Here is a 23076-nt window from a genome sequence, read left to right as displayed (position 1 = left end):
GGATTAGAGAGGGTGCAGAGGAGATTGACCAGGACACTGCCTGGTGCCTTGCAAGGAGAGGTTGCGCGAGCCAGGGCTTTTGTCTTTGGAGTGAAGGTGGATGAGAGGTGACTTGATGGAGATGTACAAGATGATAAGAGGCCCAGACTGGGAGGACAGCCAGAGACTCTTTGTATCTCAGGGGAGTAGAATGGTGACATTGCTGCACATACCTTGATAATACATTTACTTCGACTTTGACCTTCTTCCCAGGGTGGAAACAGTTAACACAAGTAGGCATAATCTGAACATGATTGAAGGAAAGTGTAGGGGTAATGTCAGAGGTCGTTTTTTTTACAGAGTGGTGGGTGTGTGGAATGCCCTGCTGGGGTGATGGCAGAGGCTGATACTTTACGGAGATTCAAGAGACTCTGAGATAAGCACACAGATGAAAGAAAAATGGGCGACATAGGAGGAAAGGGTTAGGTCAGCACAGCACTGTGGGCTGAATGGACTGTACTATTCTATGTATTGAGTGACAGGACAAGTAATTGTGCATTATAGAACAAAGAACAGTACTGTACAGTAAGACCCTTATAACGGTTAATTGAGTACTTTTAGAGGTTCAGTGAGTTTTATTAAAGGTTGGGTTGTATTAAACTTTAGTTAAGAATGTTGGCCACTTACTCGTCTGAATGGTTTCTTCAGACACATCATTAGTTCACAATTGCATTCAGAAGTTTGAACGATGTAGCCACTAAAACCGATGGTTTTCCTCTTTAAGTTACAATTTAAAACCTGTACCCTGGACCATCTAATCATAAGCTTACAACGATGATTACTTTCTGCTGTCAGCTCTTTTAATTAGCTAGCAATATCAATGACTGCATCCATTCTCCAGTTGTGAACAATCAATACTTTGAATTTGTCAGAAGTGCCATGGAGTGCTGCAGGTCAGTGTGTCGCTGTTACAGGTCGGGCCGTCGGAGTTCAAATCTGGTGCCCTCCGTAAGGAGTTTGTACGTTCTCCCCGTGGCCGTGTGGGTTTCCTCCGGGTGCTCCGGTTTCCTCCCACGGTCCAAAGACGGACCAGTTAGCAGGTTAAATGGTCATTGTAAATTGTCCGGTGATTAGGCTAGTGTTAAATAGCTGGGATTCTGGTTGGCACAGCTTGTTGGGCCACAAGGGTCTGTTCCATGCTGCATCTCCAAACAAGTAAATTTGTAAGGCTTTTCACTGAGTCTGGAGTTTGGGTTGCAAATGTTTTGTCACCAAATCGAGGTGATATCATCAGCGTGCAACTGAGTGTTGTTTCTGCTGAGTGCCTGCATTTATGTTGGCCTGACTTGTTCGCTGTCACGCTGGCCGCTGGGTCCTGGCCAACCAGATAGCTGAGTAATCTCCACTGGCCCCTAACAAGAAACACAGAATGGAAGCTGGCAGCTCATTGTTAATAAGCTGATGGCCCACTGAATGCCAATGCCATCCAGTCAAAACATTTTACTTTTGCCACTGTGCCTATCAGTTGTTTAGACTGCCTGGCATTGTTTACTTGAGCTGTGAGTTGTGCTTTGTGTTTCGTTGGTGTGCATATTACAAAAAAAAAACAATTAAGGTGCCGTGCAGCTTTCAGGCTGTGAAGTAAAGTAAAAAATCCTTCTCCGAGCAATGGTTGGTCCATGCAGCAGTGTATTTAAAAAAAAATTCAAGGGAATGATGGTTCTGAAGCTTTAGACAAAACTGGTGACTAATACACTTGGCCAAAGCAGTTGTTAATCTTTGAATTCCTCCTTTCTGTTAATGTGTTTGATTCCCTTTTCAGTCAGTTCAAGGATCAACTTCATTCTCCATAAATATTTGCATGTATTTTGGAATTTGATGTGGTGTGTTGGTGTGACATGCAACAAAACAGTATTCAACAATTGTAAATAATTATATAAAAATAAAGTTAGAGGTTAAAGAATGGATGCAGAATAAAATGTGCGTAAATACCAGCATGTATTTCCCAGTAAATGCACGATAACTGTGGTTTAAAATGTTTGTGCAGTGACTGAGGTACTAGAGGGGGTGTGGAGGTCTAACGAGAGTGGTTGATCAGATTTACTTCCTGGGGGAAGGAACTTTTAAGATGGTGTGAAGATTTTGTTTTACTAGCCCTATAGTGTTTTCCAGAACAGAGCTCTTGGACAAGGTAGTTTGCTGGGTGGGGAGTGTCCACAATGATATCTCCTGCCCACTTCATTGTCCTGGACACATACCAGTCCTGCAGTGATGGTAGACCACAGCCAACGAACTTCCCTGCTAACCCGACAATTCACAGTAGTTCTTGTATACTGTGAGAGGGATGGGGCTCCAAACCAGACAGTAATGGCTGACGTGAGGATGCTCTCGCAATGCTCTCGCAGTGTAGAATTACACCAGGATGTTCTGGGGAAAATGGATTCACCACACCAGACAGTAATGGCTGACGTGAGGATGCTGTCTGATGATTCACTAGAGTTGTTGGAGCCACCGTGGTTGAGGCAAGTGGAAAATAATCAATTGTGATTGGAGTTTAAACAGAACGTGGGCGGTGAACTCTCTGGCGGTGTGCATGAGCAGGCTTTATTGAATTACTCGTTAACACCATAAGATACAGAGGCAGAATTCAGCCATTAGGCCCATCGATGGCTGATTTATTATCCTCCTCAACCCCATTCTCCTGCCAATTCCCTGTAACCTTTGGCATCCTGACTAATCAAGAACCCATCAGCCTCCACTTTAAATATACCCATTAACTTGTCCTCCACAGCTGTCTGTGGCAATGAATTCCACAGATTCATCACCCTCTGACTAAAGAAATTCCTCCTCATCTCTGTTCTAAAGGGACGTTGCTCTATTCTAGACACCCCCACTATAAGAAACACCCACTCTATGTAGGCCTTTCAATATTCAAAGGTTTCAGCGAGATTGCCCCATCTTTCTCATCCAGCTGTTCAGAAGCTCTTGGTCAGACAAGCCTGAGGATTAATACACTTGGTCTTAGGAGCTGTTCCAGCTTTTAATTCTTCCTTTCTATTCCAGGCTCGATGGGCTGGATGGCCTACTCCTGCTCCTATTTCTTATGTTAATGTGCATTTGATTCTCATTCCTAATATTTGTCAGGTGAACCAGTTTTTGTTTGGGGGGGGGGAGAATTAATGCACAAGACCATGAGATATAGGAGCAGAATTAGGCCATTCAATCCATCGAGTCTGCTCTGCCAATCAATCATGGGCATATATTATTCCTCTCAAAATCATTCTCCTGCCTTCTCCCCATAACCTTTGACATCTTCACTAATCGAGAACCTATCAACCTCCTCATTAAATATAACCAATGTCTTGGCCTCCACAGCCATGCGGTGAGTGGGTTTCCTGAGAAATCAGTGGGCAATGAGGCCATTCAGCCCCTCAATGTCCATACTTGCCACCCATCAGTTCCAGCTCCTTAAGATTAGCCTCATTGAGATTTTTCTCACTGCCCTCAAAACTTTTCCTCACCGTTTCAATCTACTTGTACAGTTGGAAGTGTTGTGACTTTGACGCCTGTCCTCTGGGCTTTTTATTTTGCCAATCTTCACAGAGCACTGATCAAGGCCATTTGGCCCAGAGTCTGTGCTGGCCCATTAACATTCATTCCCATTTGACCCTCCCCAAACTCTACCACCCTTTCACACACCCAACATTTTACGCAGTGGGCATTAACCAGCCTATCCACAAATCTTTGGGAGCAGTCTGGAGGAAAGGAGGGGGCATAATTTTGCAAGCTGGATCTCCCTCTCTCGCCCAGTCCAGTTCTCCTCTCCATGCTATGGCGGGGTGGAGTTCCTGGTAAAGCCTCCACCTCACAGAGCCAAAAACCCAGTTCTTTCCTCGTCTGTGTGGAGTTCACACCTTCTCTCTGCGGGTTTCCCCCCACATTCGAAAAAAGTGTTGCTCAGTAGGTTAATTAGCTGCTAGTAAATTGATCCTTGGGTGTAGGTGAAGTGAGGGGTGGAAGGGAGATGATGGGAACATGGGGAGGATGGAATGGGCTATAGCATAAAGATGAGTGCTTGGTGGATAGTACAGATGCAGTGGGCTGAAGGGCCTGTCTTAGTGAATCTTGAATCGCTATGAATTAGATTGGCTTTATTTATCACATGTGCATTGAAACATAGAGTGAAATGCCTCATTGCAGTAAACGACCAACACAGGCCGAGAATCAGACTCGTGTTTAATATCACCGGACTATGTCATGAAATGTGTTAACCTTATGGCAGCGGTACAATGAAATAGATTGTAAATATAAAGAAAAAAAACTGAAATGCACTAAGTATGTAGGTATATATTAAAATAAGTAGTGCAAAAAAAAACAGAAATAAAAAAAAGTGAGGTAGTGTTTATGGGTTCAACATCCAGAAATCAGACGGCTGAGGGGAAGAAGCTGTTCCTGAATTGCTGAGCATGTCTTCAGGCTCCTAAACCTCCTTCCCGATGATAACAATGGGAAGAGGGCGTGCCCTGGGCGCTGTGGGCACTCACAAGAGTAGCCACGATTTCGGTACCAGCATAGCATGCCCACAGCTCACTAAGCCCCACCCATTCATCCTTGGAACGTGGGAGAAAACCAGAGCACCCGGAGGAAACATGCCAGCACCTTACCCACAGCAGTGGGAATTGAACTGATTGCTGGCGCTGTGCTAACCACTCCGCTACTGTGGCGCGCACCGGACCATTTACCTACACACAAACTGGAGCTGATCTAAAAAATGGGCACTTGCATATACGATCGGTCTATATACAGTACATAGGATAATCTTATGTATTTATATTCATGGTGTCTCTTATTCTTATTGTGGGTGGTGAGATGCGGTGGAGATGCGTCTCTACCAAAGGAGGTGTAAGGTGCTCCTTCCTTCCGCTAGCCTGCAGGTCACCCTCGGGCAAGGTGTAGCACCTGCTTAGTCCCCCCCCCACACCCCCGATTAGGGTCATGTGAAGCCATGGGGGCAGGTGGTGGACGGTCGTACGAGCAGCCGGTGCAGATCACAAGTCCTGGTTATGTGACCACTGACGCCAGGCAGTCAGTGTCTGCAGTGTGTTGATGATAGCGGGGATCACCCGTCTTGTAAAGACACTGCCCAGAAGAAGGCAATGGCAAACCAGTTCTGTGAAAAATTTGCCAAGAACAATCATGGTTGCAGGACATATTACACGGCACATAATGATGATGACTTTTATTGTGCATCAGATCTGGAGTAACTTTGGTCTCCTGTGCACTCGTACTGACAGATGACAATAAACAAACTTGAATCTTCTCACAAAACACAAAAGATTCTCCGCTCTGCAATGCTTCCACCGAGTTGGGGGGGGGACAAAGTCTGTAGCGAGCAGTCAGGTCCCCGCGGTCTGTGGTTCGCGCAGATAGCGAGTGTTAGTCTCCGTCCTCATTCAGCCCGGCACCTCACTTCTCCAGAACAGACTGCCAAAGAGCCAGCTTGGTAAACTCATCATATTTAATAATGAAACAAGAGCATCGGTTTAGAATTCAATCAAAGGACTCGCTTCGTTATGGTTGAGCTCAGCACAAATGCACTCATTTCAATAATGACATTTATTTTAAAAATCAGTTATATTTACAAACTTTACACTGGGAGTGCATGTTAAAGATTAAACTGAATCAAGTTTAAAAAAAAATTCTGAATGCCATATTTGAAGAGCTATATGTCACTTTTAATTTGGCCTGAACTTTGCAATCTTAATTCTCAGTCACATGTCTCTGGGATAGGATTGACAAGGATTGGTTAGAAATAGAAAATAATGGGAAAATTCAGCAGTTTGGGCAGCACCTGTGGAGAGGAAGCTCTTTGGGAATCTCTCCAGCAAAAAGTTCTCCCTCTACAGCTGCTGCCTGACATACTGAGTATTGTCAGCATTTTATGTTCAGTTCAGATTTCCAGCATCTGCGGGGTTGTGGTTTGATTTTTCATTTACTGTTTTAGAAACGGAAGCTTGTTCCAGCGACCCACCCAGTAACGTCCTCAGCTGGACGCTCCCTTGCAAAACACTCCCATTCCAGTTTGGGACCCTGTAGCAGCAAGGTATACACCTGAAGTAGTTGGGGTGAGAAATTCTACTGTGCTTCTTTATTTTCCATTAAATCCCAGCAAGAAAATGAATCTCAGGGTTGTACATGGTGCCGTATACTTTGATAATAAATTTACTTTGACTTTGAGGACTGTGTGGTCCCATCTGCCCGTGAGCTAGAGTGCAGTCTGTCTTCTTCTCGTATCGTTTGTCTTAAATTTTACATCTGCGCCCTCGAATCCTCAAACTAATGACCAACTTCACCGCGGCAGGATTCTGAGCAGTGTGTAGGACCAGACAGATCTAGGGGTTCACATCTATCGATTCCTCAATGTGGAAAGGGTGGTTTAAAAGGCATGTGGTGTCGGCCTTCATCAGTCATGGAATTGAGTAGTAAGCTCTGGCTAGACCACACGTGCAGTATTGTGTTCAGTTCTGTTCGCTTCATTATAAAGGAAGGATGTGGAAGCTTTTTTGGGTGGCGGGGGAGATGTGTTCATTCCAAAAGAGTTGTACTGAGCCCCTTCCACCCCCCCACTTCCGAAGCACCTGCTTAGCTCCCCCCACCCCACTCCACATGTGAAACCATGGAGACAGCCGGTGCAGATCACAGTCCTGGTTATGTGACCACTGACACCAGGCAGCCAATCTCTGAAGAGTATTGATAATAGCTGGGGTCACCCATCTTGTAAAGACACTGCCCTGAAGAAGGCAACAGTAGAAAAATTTGCCAAGAACAATCATGGTCAAAGACCATGTTAGCCCATGTCATATGATACTGCACATAATGATGTGGAAGCTTTAGAGAGGGTGCAGAGGAGATTGACCAGGATGCTGCCTGGATTAGAGAGGGTGCAGAGGAGATTGACCAGGATGCTGCCTGGATTAGAGAGGGTGCAGAGGAGATTTATCAGGATGCTGCCTGGATTAGAGAGGGTGCAGAGGAGATTGACCAGGATGCTGCCTGGATTAGAGAGGGTGCAGAGGAGATTGACCAGGATGCTGCCTGGATCAGAGAGCATGTCTTATGAAGATAGGTTGAATGAGTGAGGGCTTTTCTCTTTGGAGCAAAGGAGGATGAGAGGTGATTTGATACAGGTGTATGACACATGGATAGAGTGGACTGCCAGTGCCTTTTCCCCAGGGTAGAAGTGGCTAATACAAGCAGGCATAATTTTAAGGAGATTGGATGAAAGTATAGAGGGGAATGTCAGAAAAGTTCTGTTTTTACACGGAGCAGTGATTGTGGGGAATGTGCTGATAAGGCTGGTGGAGGCAAATACATTAGGGACATTTAATAACTCTTGGATGAAAGAAACAATGCAGTGCTGTGGGGGAGAGAAATGTTAGATTGATCATGGGGTGGGCTAGAAGAACCTCGTGGGCTGAAGGTCCCGTACTGTGCTATACTGTTCAGAGTTCTGTATCTCAAATTAAAATAGAATTAACCTAGGAGAGGAAAAAATGGGGATTATTACATTGGAAAACTAGGCTAGAAATCCCAAACAATCAATTTATTTATTTCTGCCGAAGGCTCTCAGCCCAAAATGTTGACTGTACCTTTTGCCATAGACGCTGCCTGACCTGCTGAGTTCCTCCAGCATTTTGTGCATGTTGAGGAGGAATTTGCAGCAGCTGCAGATTTTCTTCTGTTTTTCATTTATTTATTGAGCCCAATAGGCCCTTCGGCCCTTTGAGCCGTGCTGGTCAGCATCTCCCAATTTAATCCTAGCCTAGTTATGGTACAATCGACAATGACCAATGAATCTACCAATCAGTATGAGTTTGGACTCTGGAAGGAAACCCGCACGGTCACGGCCAGAAAGTACAAGCTCCGTACAGGCAATGTCGGGAATTGAACCTGGGTCGCCAGTACCGTAAAGCGTTGTGCTAACCACAACATGGCGCCCAAAATACAGCATGCTCCCCTTACAACTGTGTGTGTGTGTGTGTGTGTCCTTGCAGAGTTTGTGTTGTCAGAAAGAACAAATGGAGCCAATGAGTTTGGAATGTTTCTGGGATTGTTAATTTGGAGAACAGTGGGATTGGAGGTCTGGAGATGTCAAATGGACCTTGGGGGAGAAGGGGAGACCGCCAGTGATTACGTAAGCGTCACTCAAACCCAACCTGTCACCTCCAGCAGCTGTCCTTACTCACCACTAGCTCAGCAAAGTGAATATAAGGTGAGATCAGAAGGTTGACAGTCATATAGCACACAAACAGACCCTTTGGCCCATCAAACCCCTGCTTTCCTGTTTTCCAGCCTAGTTCCATTTACCCACATCTGAATTTTGGGTGTTCTCTGCATCTTCAGTCACGCACCAACTTTTCCTGGTTCCTCCCAGCCCCAATATAGTCAGGAACTCTACTGGGGATTAGAAATGTCGTCACAGAATTATGTAAACTTGGTCCTCTCAGGTAATATTCTTATATTCAAATATTAGGAACCTTAAATTAATGTTAATTTCCCTCTTTTGCGCTTAATATACAACATGAAGAGTGCGTTGCTAATCATATTTCATACTCGTAGGAAGAAAGAATGTGTAATGAAATACTGACATTATAGTCACCCCTTTCCGGGATTACTCCTTTGATTTCTGTTTGATCTTTATATTTCCCCTTTCCAGTTATGTCTTCAGTTAGGATATTGTTTCTATATCAGCAGCACGTTATATTGGGCTTTTTAACCTCCCCTGCCCCAACCCTGTTACGAAAACTGTGCTTAGTGTTGGGGGGGTGGATTCTCTCCTCTCTGCGTTTTTGTCTGTACCCCTGCCTCAGGGGGCCTTGTGCCAAGGTGGCAAATGGTTTCAGTGTTGAATCAGCTGCTGGGCTTGGCTGGGCGACAGTTGACGCTGTCCGCGGTTGAGACACCCGGGGGGAAGTGGAGTGTGGGAGTTGACGAACGTTGGCTCATGCAGCACCACGACAGCGTGGCCGTCCGACCGGGCGAGTGAGGACCCCCTCCAAGGGCATGGATTCCAGCGAACTCCAGCCGCCCAGGGCGAGCCAAACCCCTGTTATACTCTTTCTCCACCTGAGACCGGCTCTACCTTCGCCTGGATGCCGCGTGGAGACCTCGTCCACAAAGATCCCTCCCTCCCTTCGCCCCCACACCGGGGAGGGGCGGCGGCGGAAATCCTGACCGGCACCGGCTACTCGGCTCCTGGGAGGTATCCGTGCGGGAAGGTCGCTTGAGATTGTCGGGCTTTCGGAGGCGGAGGTGGGGGCCGCGGGGAGTTCTTCTCAGGAAGTGGTGGAGCGGGCTGCAAGGAACCACAGACATCGGATTATTCCTCATCGCTCCTCACGGGTATGTCAGGCCATAAATCTGAGCAAGCACACCCTCACTGCAGCATTTTACCCCCACACCCCACTCCCTCATTTCTTCCTCTCGTGGGAGGGGGAGGGGATTGAGAGCAGGATAGGGAGGGGCAAATGGTAGGGTGTTACCTTTAGGGAGTCCCGTTGACTTCCGTTCTCAAAGGGTTTGCTCTTGGGAGGAGGTGGTGGTGGGTTGGTTGTCTCGCCAGGGCTGGGAGTCGTCTCTGAGCCAGTCTGGAGCAGCGGCTGACCTGTGGAAGGGATAGAAAGACTTCCTGAAACTCTGCATCCTGTGTCAGAGAGAGATCTGAAAATACAGATTCATAATTCTGGTAGAACAGAGGGATCAGGCAACAGTAATCCGTAATTCTTTGGAAGTGGCATCACAGGTAGCAGATAGGGTTGTAAATAAGAGACTTTGGTGCATTGCTCTTCAGAAATCACAGTATGGAGTTGGGATGTTAAGTTGAAGTTGTGTAAGCCATTGAGGCCTAATTTGAAGTACTGTGTGAAGTTCTGCTTACCTACAGGAAAGATGACAATAAGATTGAAAGAATGCAGACAAAATTTACAAGGATGTTGCTGGGACTGGAGGACCTAAATGGGAGGGAAATGAGCAGGTTAGGACTTCAATGGCTGGAGTGCAGGAGAATGAGGAGAGATTTGATAGAGCAGGGTTTCCCAACCTGGGGTCCACAGACCCCTTGCTGAATGGCATCTAAGGTCAGGAGCCCCTGTGATCGAGGTATACAAATCTGAGGGGTATAAAACGGGTAAATGGAAGCCTGTTTCTTCCACTGGGCAACTCTCACAAAACGCTGGAGCAACTCAGCCGGCCAGGCAGCGTCTATGGAAAGAAGTATGGTTGACGTTTCAGGCCATCAGTCCTGATGACGGGTCTTGGCCCAAAACTTTCCCTGTTTACTCTTTTCCATAGATGTTGCTTGACCTGCTGAGTTTCTCCAGCATCTTGTGTGCATTGCTTGGATTTTCAACATCTGCAGATTTTTTCTTGTTCGTGATTTCCCCCCATGCCCAGCCCCACTGAGGTTGGGTGAAACTAGAACTAGAGGTCATGAGTTAAGGGTGAAGGGTGAAACTCCTTCACTCATCGAATGTGGAGCGAGCTGCCAGTGGATGTGGGTTCGATTTCAACGTTTAAGAGAAGCTTGGTTAAGTACGTGGATGGGGGGATTTGCAGGTATATGATCAGAATCAGGTTCCCTATCACTGGCACGTCGTGAAATTTGTTAACTTAGCATCCGCAGTTCAATTCAAAACGTAATGTAGAAGATTCAGGTGCAGCTCGATGCCAGTAAACGGAGTAACAGTTTGGCACCGACTAGAAGGGCAGAAGGGCCTGTTTCTGTGCTTTAGTGCTCTATGACTCTATAATCCCATTGCCTTGTCGAAGCGTCTGCCTGATCACACAGGGTGACCGTGTTCAGCCTGTTGAGTTCCGGATAGAGAACTCCAGCCCAACAGTGTACAGGACAAACACAGGTCCTTCAGCCCATTGAATCTGTGCTGACCCATTGATAGTCCCCCCACATTCCAATCAACTTAATTTTGCTCTTTTAGATGTGGTAATAGTAACTTTTACGGTGATTCCAGAAGGTTTACAAAAGGAGTGTGGGAGACAGGACCCCGGTGAGTCTGAAGGCAGCATGGGAGACAACAATGCTTACTAGTTACTAACCCTACCTGTATAACTTTGGGGTGTAGGAGGAAACCCACGCAGTCAAGGGAAAAACATACAAACTCCACACAGACAGCTGTGGGACTTGAACCCCAGTCGCTGTTGCTATAAAGCTCCAACCACGACGCGACCACGCTGCCCCTAATGACAATTTGATGAATGCTCGGACTGAGGAAGGTTTGGGAGGACTGAGTTAGATGTGTCGTGTCGTGCCATGGCTCTCACGGTACGTACTCGGGTTCTTTGTGGTAGCGGGTGTCGTGCCCTGCGATGGGGACAGGGTCAGTTGCGAGAAGATCTGGAATGTAGGCAGACGCTTGTCACCAACCTGAAGGCTCTTGGGTCGCTGTGGTCTCAGGGGCGAAATCTGTAAACCAGAACAAAGGCGATTTATCTACCCAGTTCCATTAGAGATAGGAACAGAATTAGGCCATCAAGTCTGTTCTGCATTCCATCCTGGCTGATTTATTAACCCTCTCAAACCCATTCTCCTGCCTTCTCTCTGTAATCCTTCAAGACCCTATCAACCTCTGCTTTAAATATACTCAATGACTTGCCCTGCACAGCTGTCTGTGGCGATGAATTTGAAAAATTCACCACCCTCTGGCTGAAAAAATATATCCTCTCTTTCAAAGGGTACAGGCCAAGGGCCATTAAACGCTACTCATACATTAACCCTTCATTCCCAGAATCATTCTTGTGAACCTCCGCTGGGCTCTTTCCAATGCCAGCGCATCCCTTCCAAGATAAGGGGCACAAAACTGCTCACGATACTCAATTTGATGACTGGAAAGTTGCATCTTCGGCAGGAATCTGTCACAGTGATGGTTTGACCATAGATGTTCAAGAGGTTTAATTGCTTCCCAATGACCCGGACACACGGCTATTTCTCTGGAGAACAGCAGGTGTCTGTATTTCCACATCTGTTGCTATAGGAAGAAGGTCAGTCGGCCCATAAAATCTATGCAGGCCCATGGAGCAATCACATCTGCACTGATTTCTATTTTTGATTTAGAGATACAGCATGATGAGAGGCCCGCCATACCAAATTACAACCATGTGACCAATTACCAACTACCCCAGACATCTTTGGGATGTGGGAGGAAACTGGAGCACTCGGTCACCTGAGGAGAACGTACAAACAGACAGTGCGGAAATTGATGACACCCCCCCACCCCACACATACAGGGTGATCCATGGGCGACCGTGGTCTCCTCACCACCATGATTATTCTTGGCAAATTTTCTACTGAACTGGTTTGCCATTGCCGCCTTCTTCTGGGCAGTGTCTTTACAAGACGGGTGACCTCAGTCATTATCAACACTCTCCAGAGATTGTCCGCCTGGTGTCAGTGATCGCAAAACCAGGACTTGTGATCCGCACCGGCTGTTCGTACGACCGTCCACCGCCTGCTCCCGTGGCTTCACGTGACCCCTGATCGGGGGCTAAGCAGGTGCTACACCTTGCCCGAGGGTGACCTGCAGGCTAGCGGAGGGAGGGAGCACCTTACACCTCCTTTGGTAGAGATGTACCTCCACCCTGTCACCCATTAAATGGCTTAGGGTTGGATAAGATGGGTGTGTGACGTTCTGTTTGGATTCAGGACCTGCTTTAATCTTTTGGGTGTTAAAGTGCTGAAGTACTTACTACTTCAGAAGAACAGACCTTGTCAGGGGAGAGCTCGCTCCTTGGCTCCTTCTCAAAGATGACTTGAGATTTACTGAGGTTCTTCTCTTTTCTCTTGGCCTTGTTCACTCGACCATCGAGGTCCTCTCTGTCCAGGCCGTCGTCCGGCCGGGAGAGAGTCGAAGGCCTTCGCTCCAGGAGTGGGTCCAGGACAGAGCTATGGGCAACAGATAATTTTACCTTCAGCTCAACACTTCCCTTTGGTTATGGCCATAAGGTCAGAAAATATACAAACTGAGTCAGGCCTTCCAAATCAGCCCTCCATTGAGTTGCTCTGCCATTCTCAGGGCCGATTTTTGTTTTCTAAACCCCTTACCAATCGAGAACGCACCAATCTCTGCCTTAACTTGGCCACAGCCATCTGTGGCAACGAATTCCACAGATTCACCCAGCCCCCCAACTCAGTTGAAGAAATCCCTCTTCATTTAAATTCTAAAGGGACGTCCCTTCATTCTGAGGCTGTGCTCTCAATCCTGGACTCTCCAACTAATTCAGCAGTGGGAAGTGTTTGTTGCGCTTGGAGAGACAATAGACAATAGGTGCAGAAGTAGACCATTCGGCCCTTTGAGCCTGCACCGCCATTTTGAGATCATGGCTGATCATCTACTATCAATACCCGGTTCCTGCCTTGTCCCCATATCCCTTGCTTCTCCTATCCATAAGATAGCTATCTAGCTCCTTCTTGAAAGCATCCAGAGAATTGGCCTCCACTGCCTTCCGAGGCAGTGCATTCCAGACCCCCACAACTCTCTGGGAGAAGAAGTTTTTCCTTAACTCTGTCCTAAATGACCTACCCCTTATTCTCAATCCATGCCCTCTGGTACTGGACTCTCCCAGCATCTGGAACATATTTCCTGCCTCTATCTTGTCCAATCCCTTAATAATCATATGTTGCAATCAGATCCCCTCTCAATCTCCTTCATTCCTTCGTGTACAAGCCCAGTCTCTCTAACCTCTCTGTATAAGACAGTCCGGACATCCCAGGAATTAACCTTGTGAATCTACGCTGCACTTCCTCTACAGCCAGGATGTCCTTCCTTAACCCTGGAGACCAAAACTGTACACAATACTCCAGGTGTGGTCTCACCAGGGCCCTGTACAAATGCAAAAGGATTTCCTTGCTCTTGTACTCAACTCCCTTTGTAATAAAGGCCAACATTTCATTAGCCTTCTTCACTGCCTGCTGCACTTGCTCATTCACCTTCAGTGACTGAAGAACAAAGACTCCTAGATCTCTTTGTATTTCTCCTTTTCCCAACTCTACACCGTTCAAATAATAATCTGCCTTCCTGTTCTTACTCCCAAAGTGGATAACCTCAGTTTTATTCACATTAAATGTCATCTGCTAAGTATCTGCCCACTCACCCAGCCTATCCAAGTCACCCTGAATTCTCCTAATATTCTCATCACATGTCACACTGCCACCCAGCTTAGTATCATCAGCAAACTTGCTGATGTTATTCTCAGTGCCTTCATCTAAATCGTTGATGTAAATCGTAAACAGCTGTGGTCCCAATACTGAGCCCTGTGGCACCCCACTAGTCACCACCTGCCATTCCGAGAAACACCCATTCACCGCTACCCTTTGCTTTCTATCTGCCAACCAGTTTTCTATCCATGTCAATATCTTCCCCCCAATGCCATGAGCTCTGATTTTACCCACCAATCTCCCATGTGGGACCTTATCAAATGCCTTCTGAAAATCGAGGTACACTACATCCACTGGATCTCCCTCGTCTAACTTCCTGGTTACATCTTCGAAAAACTCCAATAGATTAGTCAAGCATGATTTGCCCTTGGTAAATCCATGCTGGCTCGGCCCAGTCCTATCACTGCTATCTAGATATGCCACTATTTCATCTTTAATAATGGACTCTAGCATCTTCCCCACTACTGATGTTAGGCTGACAGGACGATAGTTCTCTGTTTTCTCCCTCCCTCCTTTCTTAAAAAGTGGGATAACATTAGCCATTCTCCAATCCTCAGGAACTGATCCTGAATCTAAGGAACATTGGAAAATGATTACCAATGCATCCGCAATTTCCAGAGCCACCTCCTTTAGTACCCTAAGATGCAGACCATCTGGACCTGGAGATTTGTCAGCCTTCAGTTCCATCAGTCTTCTCATCACCGTTTCCTTCCGAATGTCAATCTGTTTCATTTCCTCTGTTACCCTGTGTCCTTGGCCCATCCATACATCTGGGAGATTGCTTGTGTCTTCCCTAGTGAAGACAGATCTAAAAGTACTTATTAAATTCTTCTGCCATTTCTCTGTTTCCCATAACAATTTCACCCAATTAATTCTTCAAGGGCCCAAAATTGTTCTTAACTATCTTCTTTCTCTTCACATATCTAAAAAAGCTTTTGCTATCCTCCTTTATATTCCTGGCTAGCTTGCGTTCGTACCTAATTTTTTTCTCCCCGTATTGCCTTTTTAGTTAAGTTCTGTTGTTCCTTAAAAACTTCCCAATCATCTGTCCTCCCACTCACCTTAGCTTTGTCATACTACTTTTTATTTTAATGCTATGCAATCTCTGACTTCCTTTGTCAACCACTGTGGCCCCTTCCCCCCTTTGAATCCTTCCTTCTCCGGGGGATGAACTGATTTTTCACCTTGTGCATTATTCCCAAGAATACCTGCCATTGCTGTTCCACCGTCTTTTCTGCTAGGATATCCGTCCATTTGACTTTGGCCAGCTCCTCCCTCATGGCTCCATAGTCTCCTTTGTTCAACTGCAACACTGACACCTCCGATCTGCCCTTAGCCTTCTCAAATTGCAGATAAAGACTTATCATATTATGGTCACTACCTCCTAATGGCTCCTTTACTTCAAGATTGCTTATCAAATCTTGTTCATTACATAACACTAAATCCAGAATAGCCTTGTCCCTGGTCGGCTCTCGTACAAGCTGTTCCAAGAATGCATCCCATAGGCACTCTACAAATTCCCTATCCAGGGGTCCAGCACCAACCTGATTCTCCCAGTTCACCTGCATGTTGAAATCCCCCATAACTACTGCGACATTACCTTTGCCACATGCCAATGTTAACTTGCCAATGTTAACTTGCACCCAATATCCATGCTACTCTTTGGTGGCCTATAGACAACACCCATTTGGGTCCTTTTGCTCTTACTGTTCCTCAGTTCTATCCACACAAACTCTACTTCTCCTGATCCTATGTTCCCCCCTTGCAAAGGACTGAATCTCATTCCTCACCAACAGGGCCACCCCACCCCCTCTGCCCACATTTCTGTCCCTACAATAGCACGTATACCCTTGTACATTCATTTCCCAGGTCTGATCTCCCTGCAGCCATGTCTCCGTTATCCCGACAACATCATAGTTACCCATTCGCACCTGAGCTTCAAGCTCATCCACCTTATTTCTGACACTTTGTGCATTCAGATATAGAAGTTTTAGCCCATTTCTGCTCTCTCTGTTTAAACCGCTGCCTAATCGGAGAGGACAGAGGACAAACCAAGGCAGGATTTACACAGCAGGGTCTTGGGTAGATCCGGTTGTAAAGAGAGCTTCTGGCACATTGTCCTTCATAAAATCAATGTATTGAGTACAGGGTGTTATGTTGAAGTTGTATAAGATGTAGACAAGGCCTAATTTGGAGTCCCGTGTGCAGTTCTGGTCACCTACCTACAGGAAAGCTATCAAGAGGATTGAAAGAGTGCAGAGAGAATTTACAAGATTGTTGCCAGGCCTTGAGTTATACGAAAAAGTTGAACAGGTTAGGATTTTATTCCCTGAAGTGCAGGAGGAGGAGTGGTGATTTGATAGAGGTATACAACATTATGAGGGCTACAGATGGAGTAAATGCAAGCAGGCCTTTTCCACTGAGGTTGGCTGAGACTAAAACCAGAGGTCATAGGTCAAAGGTGAACAGTGCAATGTTTAAGGGGAACATGAGGGGGATCTTCTTAGAGGGTGGAGGGAGTGAGGAACGAGCTGCCAGTGGAAGTGCTAGATATGGGTTTAAGAGAAGTTCGGATAAATGGAGGGATATGGAGAGCTATGGTCCAGCTGTGGGTCAAATGACTTAGGTCCAGGCTAGATGTTCTGTGGTCTATGACACCATGATGGAAACATCCTATTTCTGTCCACTCTTTGCAGAATGTTCATCATCTAATCACAAACAAGAGAAAATCTGCAGACGCTGGAAACCTGAGCCACAGACTCAAAATGCTGGGAAAACTCAGCAGGCCGGGCAGCATCGATGGAAAAGAGTAAAGTTGACATTTTGGGCCGAAACCCCTCGGCACTGAAACGCCCACTGTACTCTTTCCCTAGACGCTGCGTGTGCGTGTGCGTCTCTCTCTCTCTCTTTCAGTATCTGAGAGGTTCCAATAAGATTTCCCTCACCCCCCCCCCCACCTCATCCTTCTGAACTCCACTGCGTTCAAACGCAGAGGCATCAAATCCTCCTCATACGTTGGAGAACCAGGGAGGAACACTTTCACCGTAGCATGCATTTTCTTATAGCTTCTTGGTCCTACCTTGATGTACTTGTGTGTGGAATGATCTTATTGGGCAGAAGATTTTCATTGTACCCAGTACACGTGACAACAGCAAGCCAATCACCTCCTCTCACTGTATGTTCCGTCTCCCTGCTCCCACCAATCAGGGAGCTCCTTGTCTTTCCTGTGAAGTAGACTGGGGCCTACTCACCCGTTGGAGGCTGGTCTAGACGAGACACTGTCCGACGACGTAGACGAGCTGGACACCACTGACGAGGCCATTGAGACGGTAGAAAGGCGGCGCAGCGTGGATGACATTATATAAGGAAGGACCATGGACCCTGACCTGCTCCGTTTCCTGTCGGTGAGAGTTGGCGGCTGAGGACACAGTGAGGGAAGTCATTAATTCCCAAATTCCTGGGTTACATGGAAAACCTACAGCACAATACAGGCCCTTCGGCCCACAAAGTTGTGCTGAACATGTCCCTACCTTAGAAATTACAAGGCTTACCTAAAGATCTCCATTTTTCTAAGCTCCATGTACCTATCCAGGAGTCTCTTAAAAGACCCTATCGTATCCGCCTCCATCCCCGTTGTCAGCAGCCCATTCCATGCACTCACCACTCTCCGAGTGAAAAAACTTACCCCTGACATCTCCTCTGTACCTTAAACCTGTGTCCTCTTGTGGCAACCATTTCAGCCCTGGGAAAAAGCCTCTGGCTATCCACATGATCAATGGCTCTCATTATCTTATACACCTCTATCAGGTCACCTCTCATCCTCCGTCGCTCCAAGGAGAAAAGGGTAGCGGATGAGCTCTGGCCAGGGGAGGTGTTGGAATCCAACACACAGCCAGGAAGTGCTGGAAATACTCAGCCAGCCAGTCAGGAGAGACGGGGGGAGAGGGAGGGAGGTAGAGGGAAAATGGCCTTTCGAACACTGAGGAAAAGGTCAATGACCTGAAATGTTGACTGCTTCTCCCTCCACAGAAGCTGTCTGATCTGCTGAGCATTAACCCCACATTACAGGGTTCTGCATAACCGCGCACCTTTATCAAACCTTGTCCCACGGGAGTGAGATAGATCAGCTGGCTGAGTGGTGTCACAACAACAACCTTGCACTCAGCATCAGTGAGATCAAGGAATCGATGGTGGACTTCAGGAAGGGGATGTCGAGGGAACACACACCAGTCCACATCCAGGGGTCAGCAGGGGGAAGGGTGACCAGTTTCAAGTTCCTGGTTGTCAATGTCTCTGAAGGTCCCTCCTGGGCCCAACATTGTGATGCTATGTTTCATTAGGAGTCTGAGGAGATTTGGTTTGTCAACAAAGACACTCACAAATTCCTACAGACGTATCAGGGAGAGCATTCTAATTGGTTGCATCACAGTCTGGTATGCACAGGATCGGAAAAAGCTACAGAGGCTTGTAAACACAGAACAACACCATCATTGGCGCTATCCTCCCCATCATCGATGACATCTTCGAAAGGCAATGCCTCAAAAAGGCCACATCCATCATTTAGAATCCCCATCACCCAGGACGTGCTCTCTTCTCATTGCTACCATCAGGGAGGAGGTACAGGCGCCCAATGAAGCACACTCAATGATTCAGGAACAGCTTCTTCCCCTCTACCATCCGATTTCTGAATGGACAATGAACCCATGCACACTACCTCACTACTGTTTTATTTTTATTGATATATTTTATTTATATATTTTGTGTAATGCACTGTACCGTTTCCCCAAAACAAGAATTCCATGACTTGCATGTGTCAGTGATATTAAATCTGATTCTGATTCATGAGTGCCCCATGACACTGAGAGAACGAGTGAGCACCTTATGCCTCCTTTGGTAGAGACGTATCTCCATTCCTCCACCGAACCCCACACTCTTTTCTGTGTCAAGGGAGAACAAAGGTAACAGATTGCATCAAAGCCTTTCAGCTCATGCCGAGGGTGGGGAACACACGAAGTGCGGCTCATGACGTGACTGGACAGACACATAGAGGTGTCCAGCCAGCAGAAGAGTCCCAGGCACATTCTCCTCAGGACAGGAGACCGTGAGAATATGTTTGCATTTATGCACAATTTGCAAACGAATAGGGAGAGGAACAGACCAGGTCTGTCATCCACAGCACAGCACGCAAAATGCAGGAGCATGCAGGAATGGAATAAATATGGAGGGGAATAGAGTAAACAGTCGATGAAGAGCCTCAGTTCAAAATATAGACTGTTTACTCCTCTCCATATATGCTGCCTGACCTGGTGAGTTTCTCGTGTGTGTTGCTCTGGATTTCCAATATCTGCAGAATCGCATGTGTTTGTTGCTCTGCCTTATGTGTGCCTTCTAAAAAAGAGATTGTAAGTAAAGAATGTGGAAGCTGTAGAGAGGGTGCAGAGGAGATTTACCAGGATAATGCCCAGACTAGACAGCATGTCTTACGAGGAGATGTTGAGCGAGCTGGGATTTTCCTCTTTGGAGCGAAGGGGGATGAGAGGAGACTTATAAAGAAATAAGAGTGATAGGTGGAGAAGAAAGTTGACATCTTTACCCCACGGTGGAAACGGTGGAGAAGGGCATTATTTTAAGGGAATTGGACGAAAGTAAAGGGAGATGACAGAGGTAGCTGTTTTTGCACCGAGAGTGGTGGGTGTGTGGAACGCCCTGCCTGAGGTGGCGGTGGAGGTAGATACATTAGGGACATTTAGGGGACTCTTAGATAGGCAGACGAATCGTAGAAAAATGGAGGGCTATGTGTAAGGTAAGGGTTAGATTGATTTTGGAGTAGGTAAAAAGGGCCTGTACTGTGCTGAGGGTGGTGGGGTGGAGATACATCTCTATCAAAGGAGGTGTAAGGTGCTCCTCCCCTCTGCTAGCCTGCAGGTCACCCTTGGGCAAGGTGCTTAGCCCCCGATCAGGGTCATGTGAAGCCATGGGAGCAGGTGGTGGATGGTGGTATGAGCAGCCGGTGCAGATCACAAGTCCTGGTGATGTGACCACTGACGCCAGGCAGACAATCTCTGAAGAGTATTGATAATGGCTGGGGTCACCCGTCTGGTAAAATCACTGCTCAGAAGGAGGCGATGGCAAACCAGTTCTGTGGAAAAATTTGCCAAGAACGACCATGGTGATAGGAAGACCATGATCACCTCTGTCAAACCACATGGCACATAATGAACAACCTGCATCCATCTGTTTGACACTACATCATAAGTAATTTTCGTTACTTTTGTTCCTTACAAATGCAACCAACGTTGTAATCAAATACTATCTTTGGAAACAGAATTGTGTTTCATTGGGGCTTAAGATTTTGGGTTGCCAGTCAGGTATTACCCGTGCCCTGCAGAGAGCGCCTGCAGCCTGGAAGCTGGAAGTACAGAAAGCCTTCACATCGCTCACCAGGGTTATCACACCGTACAGCTTCTGAACTTTCTCCTTCAGCTCCCGGAAGCAAGACACGATCCGGTCATGCAGCGGCCTCAGCTCCTCTGTCGATTTCTCCCCGTGAATTCGGATTCCTTCAGCCAGCAACGGGATCTGGGAAAGACGGACGCAATGCATCAGGATTACGTTACCAGGTGAGAAGTGCCCCCACACCTTTCCGGAGGAGATCCGAGAGAGTGGGAAAGGTAATGTCCGGGAGCAGACCAGCTGTGAATCAGGCCAACACAGCATGTCCACACCTCACTAACTGTACGCCCTTGGAATGTGGGAGGAACCTGGAGCGCTGGAGGTAACTCATGCGTTTATGGGAAGAACGTACAAAGTAAATTTATTATCGAAGTACATCTACGTCACCATATACAACCCTGAGATTCGTTTCCTTGTGGGCGTTCTCAATAAATCTGTAGAATAATAAACAGAATCAGTTCTTTGCAGACGGTGTTGGGAATCAAACTCCAGTGAGTGATCGCTGGCACTGAGAAGAGATTGCGCTAATGTGTACCCCCCCCCCCCCCAAACAGTCGGACGGAGAAGGTCAAGATTTGAGAATGAAAGCAAGAATGTTACGGACCTTGATTTCAATGGCCGTAATCTTCTGGGGTGTCAGTGGGTAGGGCAGAACTGGACTGGTGACGAAGGTGTGGATGAAACTCGGCTGAAATTCCTGAAGGGCGGAATGGAAGAGGCAGGAAACGAGGAACCAATCCTCCGATGAGTGGTGTGAGCAGAGAGCTGGAGAGACCTGGGGCTGAGTAATGGGAGATGGACCAAATGGGACACCTTGGGCGATAGTGACCGGATTGGGTACAAGAGCTTGATTGTGCACTGTGTGACCTTATAAACTTGAAACGCCCAGAGACAGAAGCCCACCTGTAAGGCAATGAGTTGCTTCAGGGTGTCGATCTTCTCCTGGTCTTCAGGATGTTCCTGAATGTACTTGGGACTGAAGAAGGCCTACGGAATGAAGTAGAAACACTTGATAATGAGCATCACACACAAAATGTTGGAGGAACTCAGCAGGTCAGACAGCATCTATGGAGGAAAATAAATGTTTTGGGTCGAGACCCTTTATCAGGACCTGGAAGGAAGGGGGCAGAAGCCAGAATTAGAAGGTGGGAGGTGGGGGGAGTACACACTGGCAGGTGATAGGTGAGACCAGGTGAGGGGGAAGTGGGTGGGGGAGAGAGATGCATTATAAAGCTGGGAGGTGATAGGTGGAAGAGGGAAAGGGCTGAAGAAGAAGGGATCTGATTGGAGGGGACAGTAGACCCTGCGGAAAACGGAGGGAGGAGTGGGTAGGTGAGGAGAAGGGATGAGAGGGGGACCCAGAATGGGAAATGGTAAAAGGGTGGGGGTGGGGGGGTAAGAGGAGAATAATTAACAGAAGGAGAAATCAATGCTCGTGCCATCAGGTTTGAGGCTATCCAGACAGAATGTGAGGAGTTGTTCATTTGGCCTCATTTTCAGCATCTGCAGAATTTTGTGGGTGGGTGAAACCCTCCTGAAACGGGTCAGGGTGACGAGCAGAGGTCAATCCCTCCTCAGCCCCAGAACATCGTACACCACCCTGCAGCTCGAGAGTGGCGCAAACTCCCCCTCCCACCCCACGCTCAGCGCGAAACTGGCCCGATTTTCCGCTGCTCGCCTACCTTCTCGTAGTTTGCGAACCCACCCATCACCGCTGCGTCGACGATGCCGTTGAGGAGCATGGAGAGGGGGTGGGCAGGCAGGGAACGGTCCCAGGCGTGCTGCTGCACCATGTTACTGATCTTCTCATTGGCCTGCTCCATGGTTTCGATGGCATTCCCCAGCGGGCTGATCTCCTCCTGTGTGCGGAGTGGGAAATGGCTCAGCTCCCCTTCCTCTCTCTTTTGTTTCCCTCCCTCCCATTACAAGGACGTATTGTCATTGGAGAGAGCCCAGAACAGGATGATTCGGGAATGAAGGGGTTAACATACGAGGAGCGATTGGCAGCGTTGGTCCTGTACTCACTGGAATTCAGAAGAATGTGGGGGTGGGGGGGGTGTGGATCTCATTGAAACCTACTGAATGTTGAAAGGACTAGATAGGGTGGATGTGGAGAGGATGTTTCCTATGGGGGGTGGGGTATCCAGAACTTAAGAGCACAGCCTCAAAATTGAGGGGCGACCCTTTAGTACAGAGGTAAGGAGGAATTTTTTTAGCCAGAGAGTGGTGAATCTGTGGAATGCTCTGTCACAGTCTGCGGTGGAGGCCAAGTCTGTGGAAATTGATAGGTTCCTGACTGGTCGGGGCATCGAGGGATATGGTGAGAGGGAAGGTGTATGGGGTTGAGTTGGATCTGGGATCAGCCATGGAGTGGACTCGATGGCCCTAATTCTGCTCCTGTGTTTTGTGATCTTGAG

General features: G+C 47.3%; 1 protein-coding gene across 4 annotated transcripts in view; it reads right to left on the bottom strand.

Annotated features, from left to right (window-relative positions):
• Positions 1 to 5483: 5483 nt before the first annotated feature.
• dock5 (dedicator of cytokinesis 5) overlaps positions 5484 to 23076 on the bottom strand; it is a 204412-nt gene continuing 186819 nt past the window's right edge. The window contains exons 45-52 of one of the 4 annotated variants that reach the window (XM_059963616.1): positions 22342 to 22518; positions 21563 to 21646; positions 20648 to 20785; positions 17458 to 17624; positions 12739 to 12934; positions 11326 to 11458; positions 9522 to 9643; positions 5484 to 9334 (exon numbers count right to left, since the gene is read on the bottom strand). In XM_059963616.1, the coding sequence (XP_059819599.1) occupies positions 9224 to 9334; positions 9522 to 9643; positions 11326 to 11458; positions 12739 to 12934; positions 17458 to 17624; positions 20648 to 20785; positions 21563 to 21646; positions 22342 to 22518 (1128 nt within the window). In that variant the 3' untranslated portion in view covers positions 5484 to 9223. The remainder of the gene's footprint in view (positions 9335 to 9521; positions 9644 to 11325; positions 11459 to 12738; positions 12935 to 17457; positions 17625 to 20647; positions 20786 to 21562; positions 21647 to 22341; positions 22519 to 23076) is intronic. The other 3 variants (XM_059963626.1, XM_059963635.1, XM_059963641.1) reach the window with 3 other exon arrangements.

Source organism: Hypanus sabinus, chromosome 1, assembly GCF_030144855.1.
Source record: "Hypanus sabinus isolate sHypSab1 chromosome 1, sHypSab1.hap1, whole genome shotgun sequence".
NCBI lineage: Eukaryota > Metazoa > Chordata > Chondrichthyes > Myliobatiformes > Dasyatidae > Hypanus > Hypanus sabinus.
This window is presented reverse-complemented; position numbering and strand designations above follow the sequence as displayed.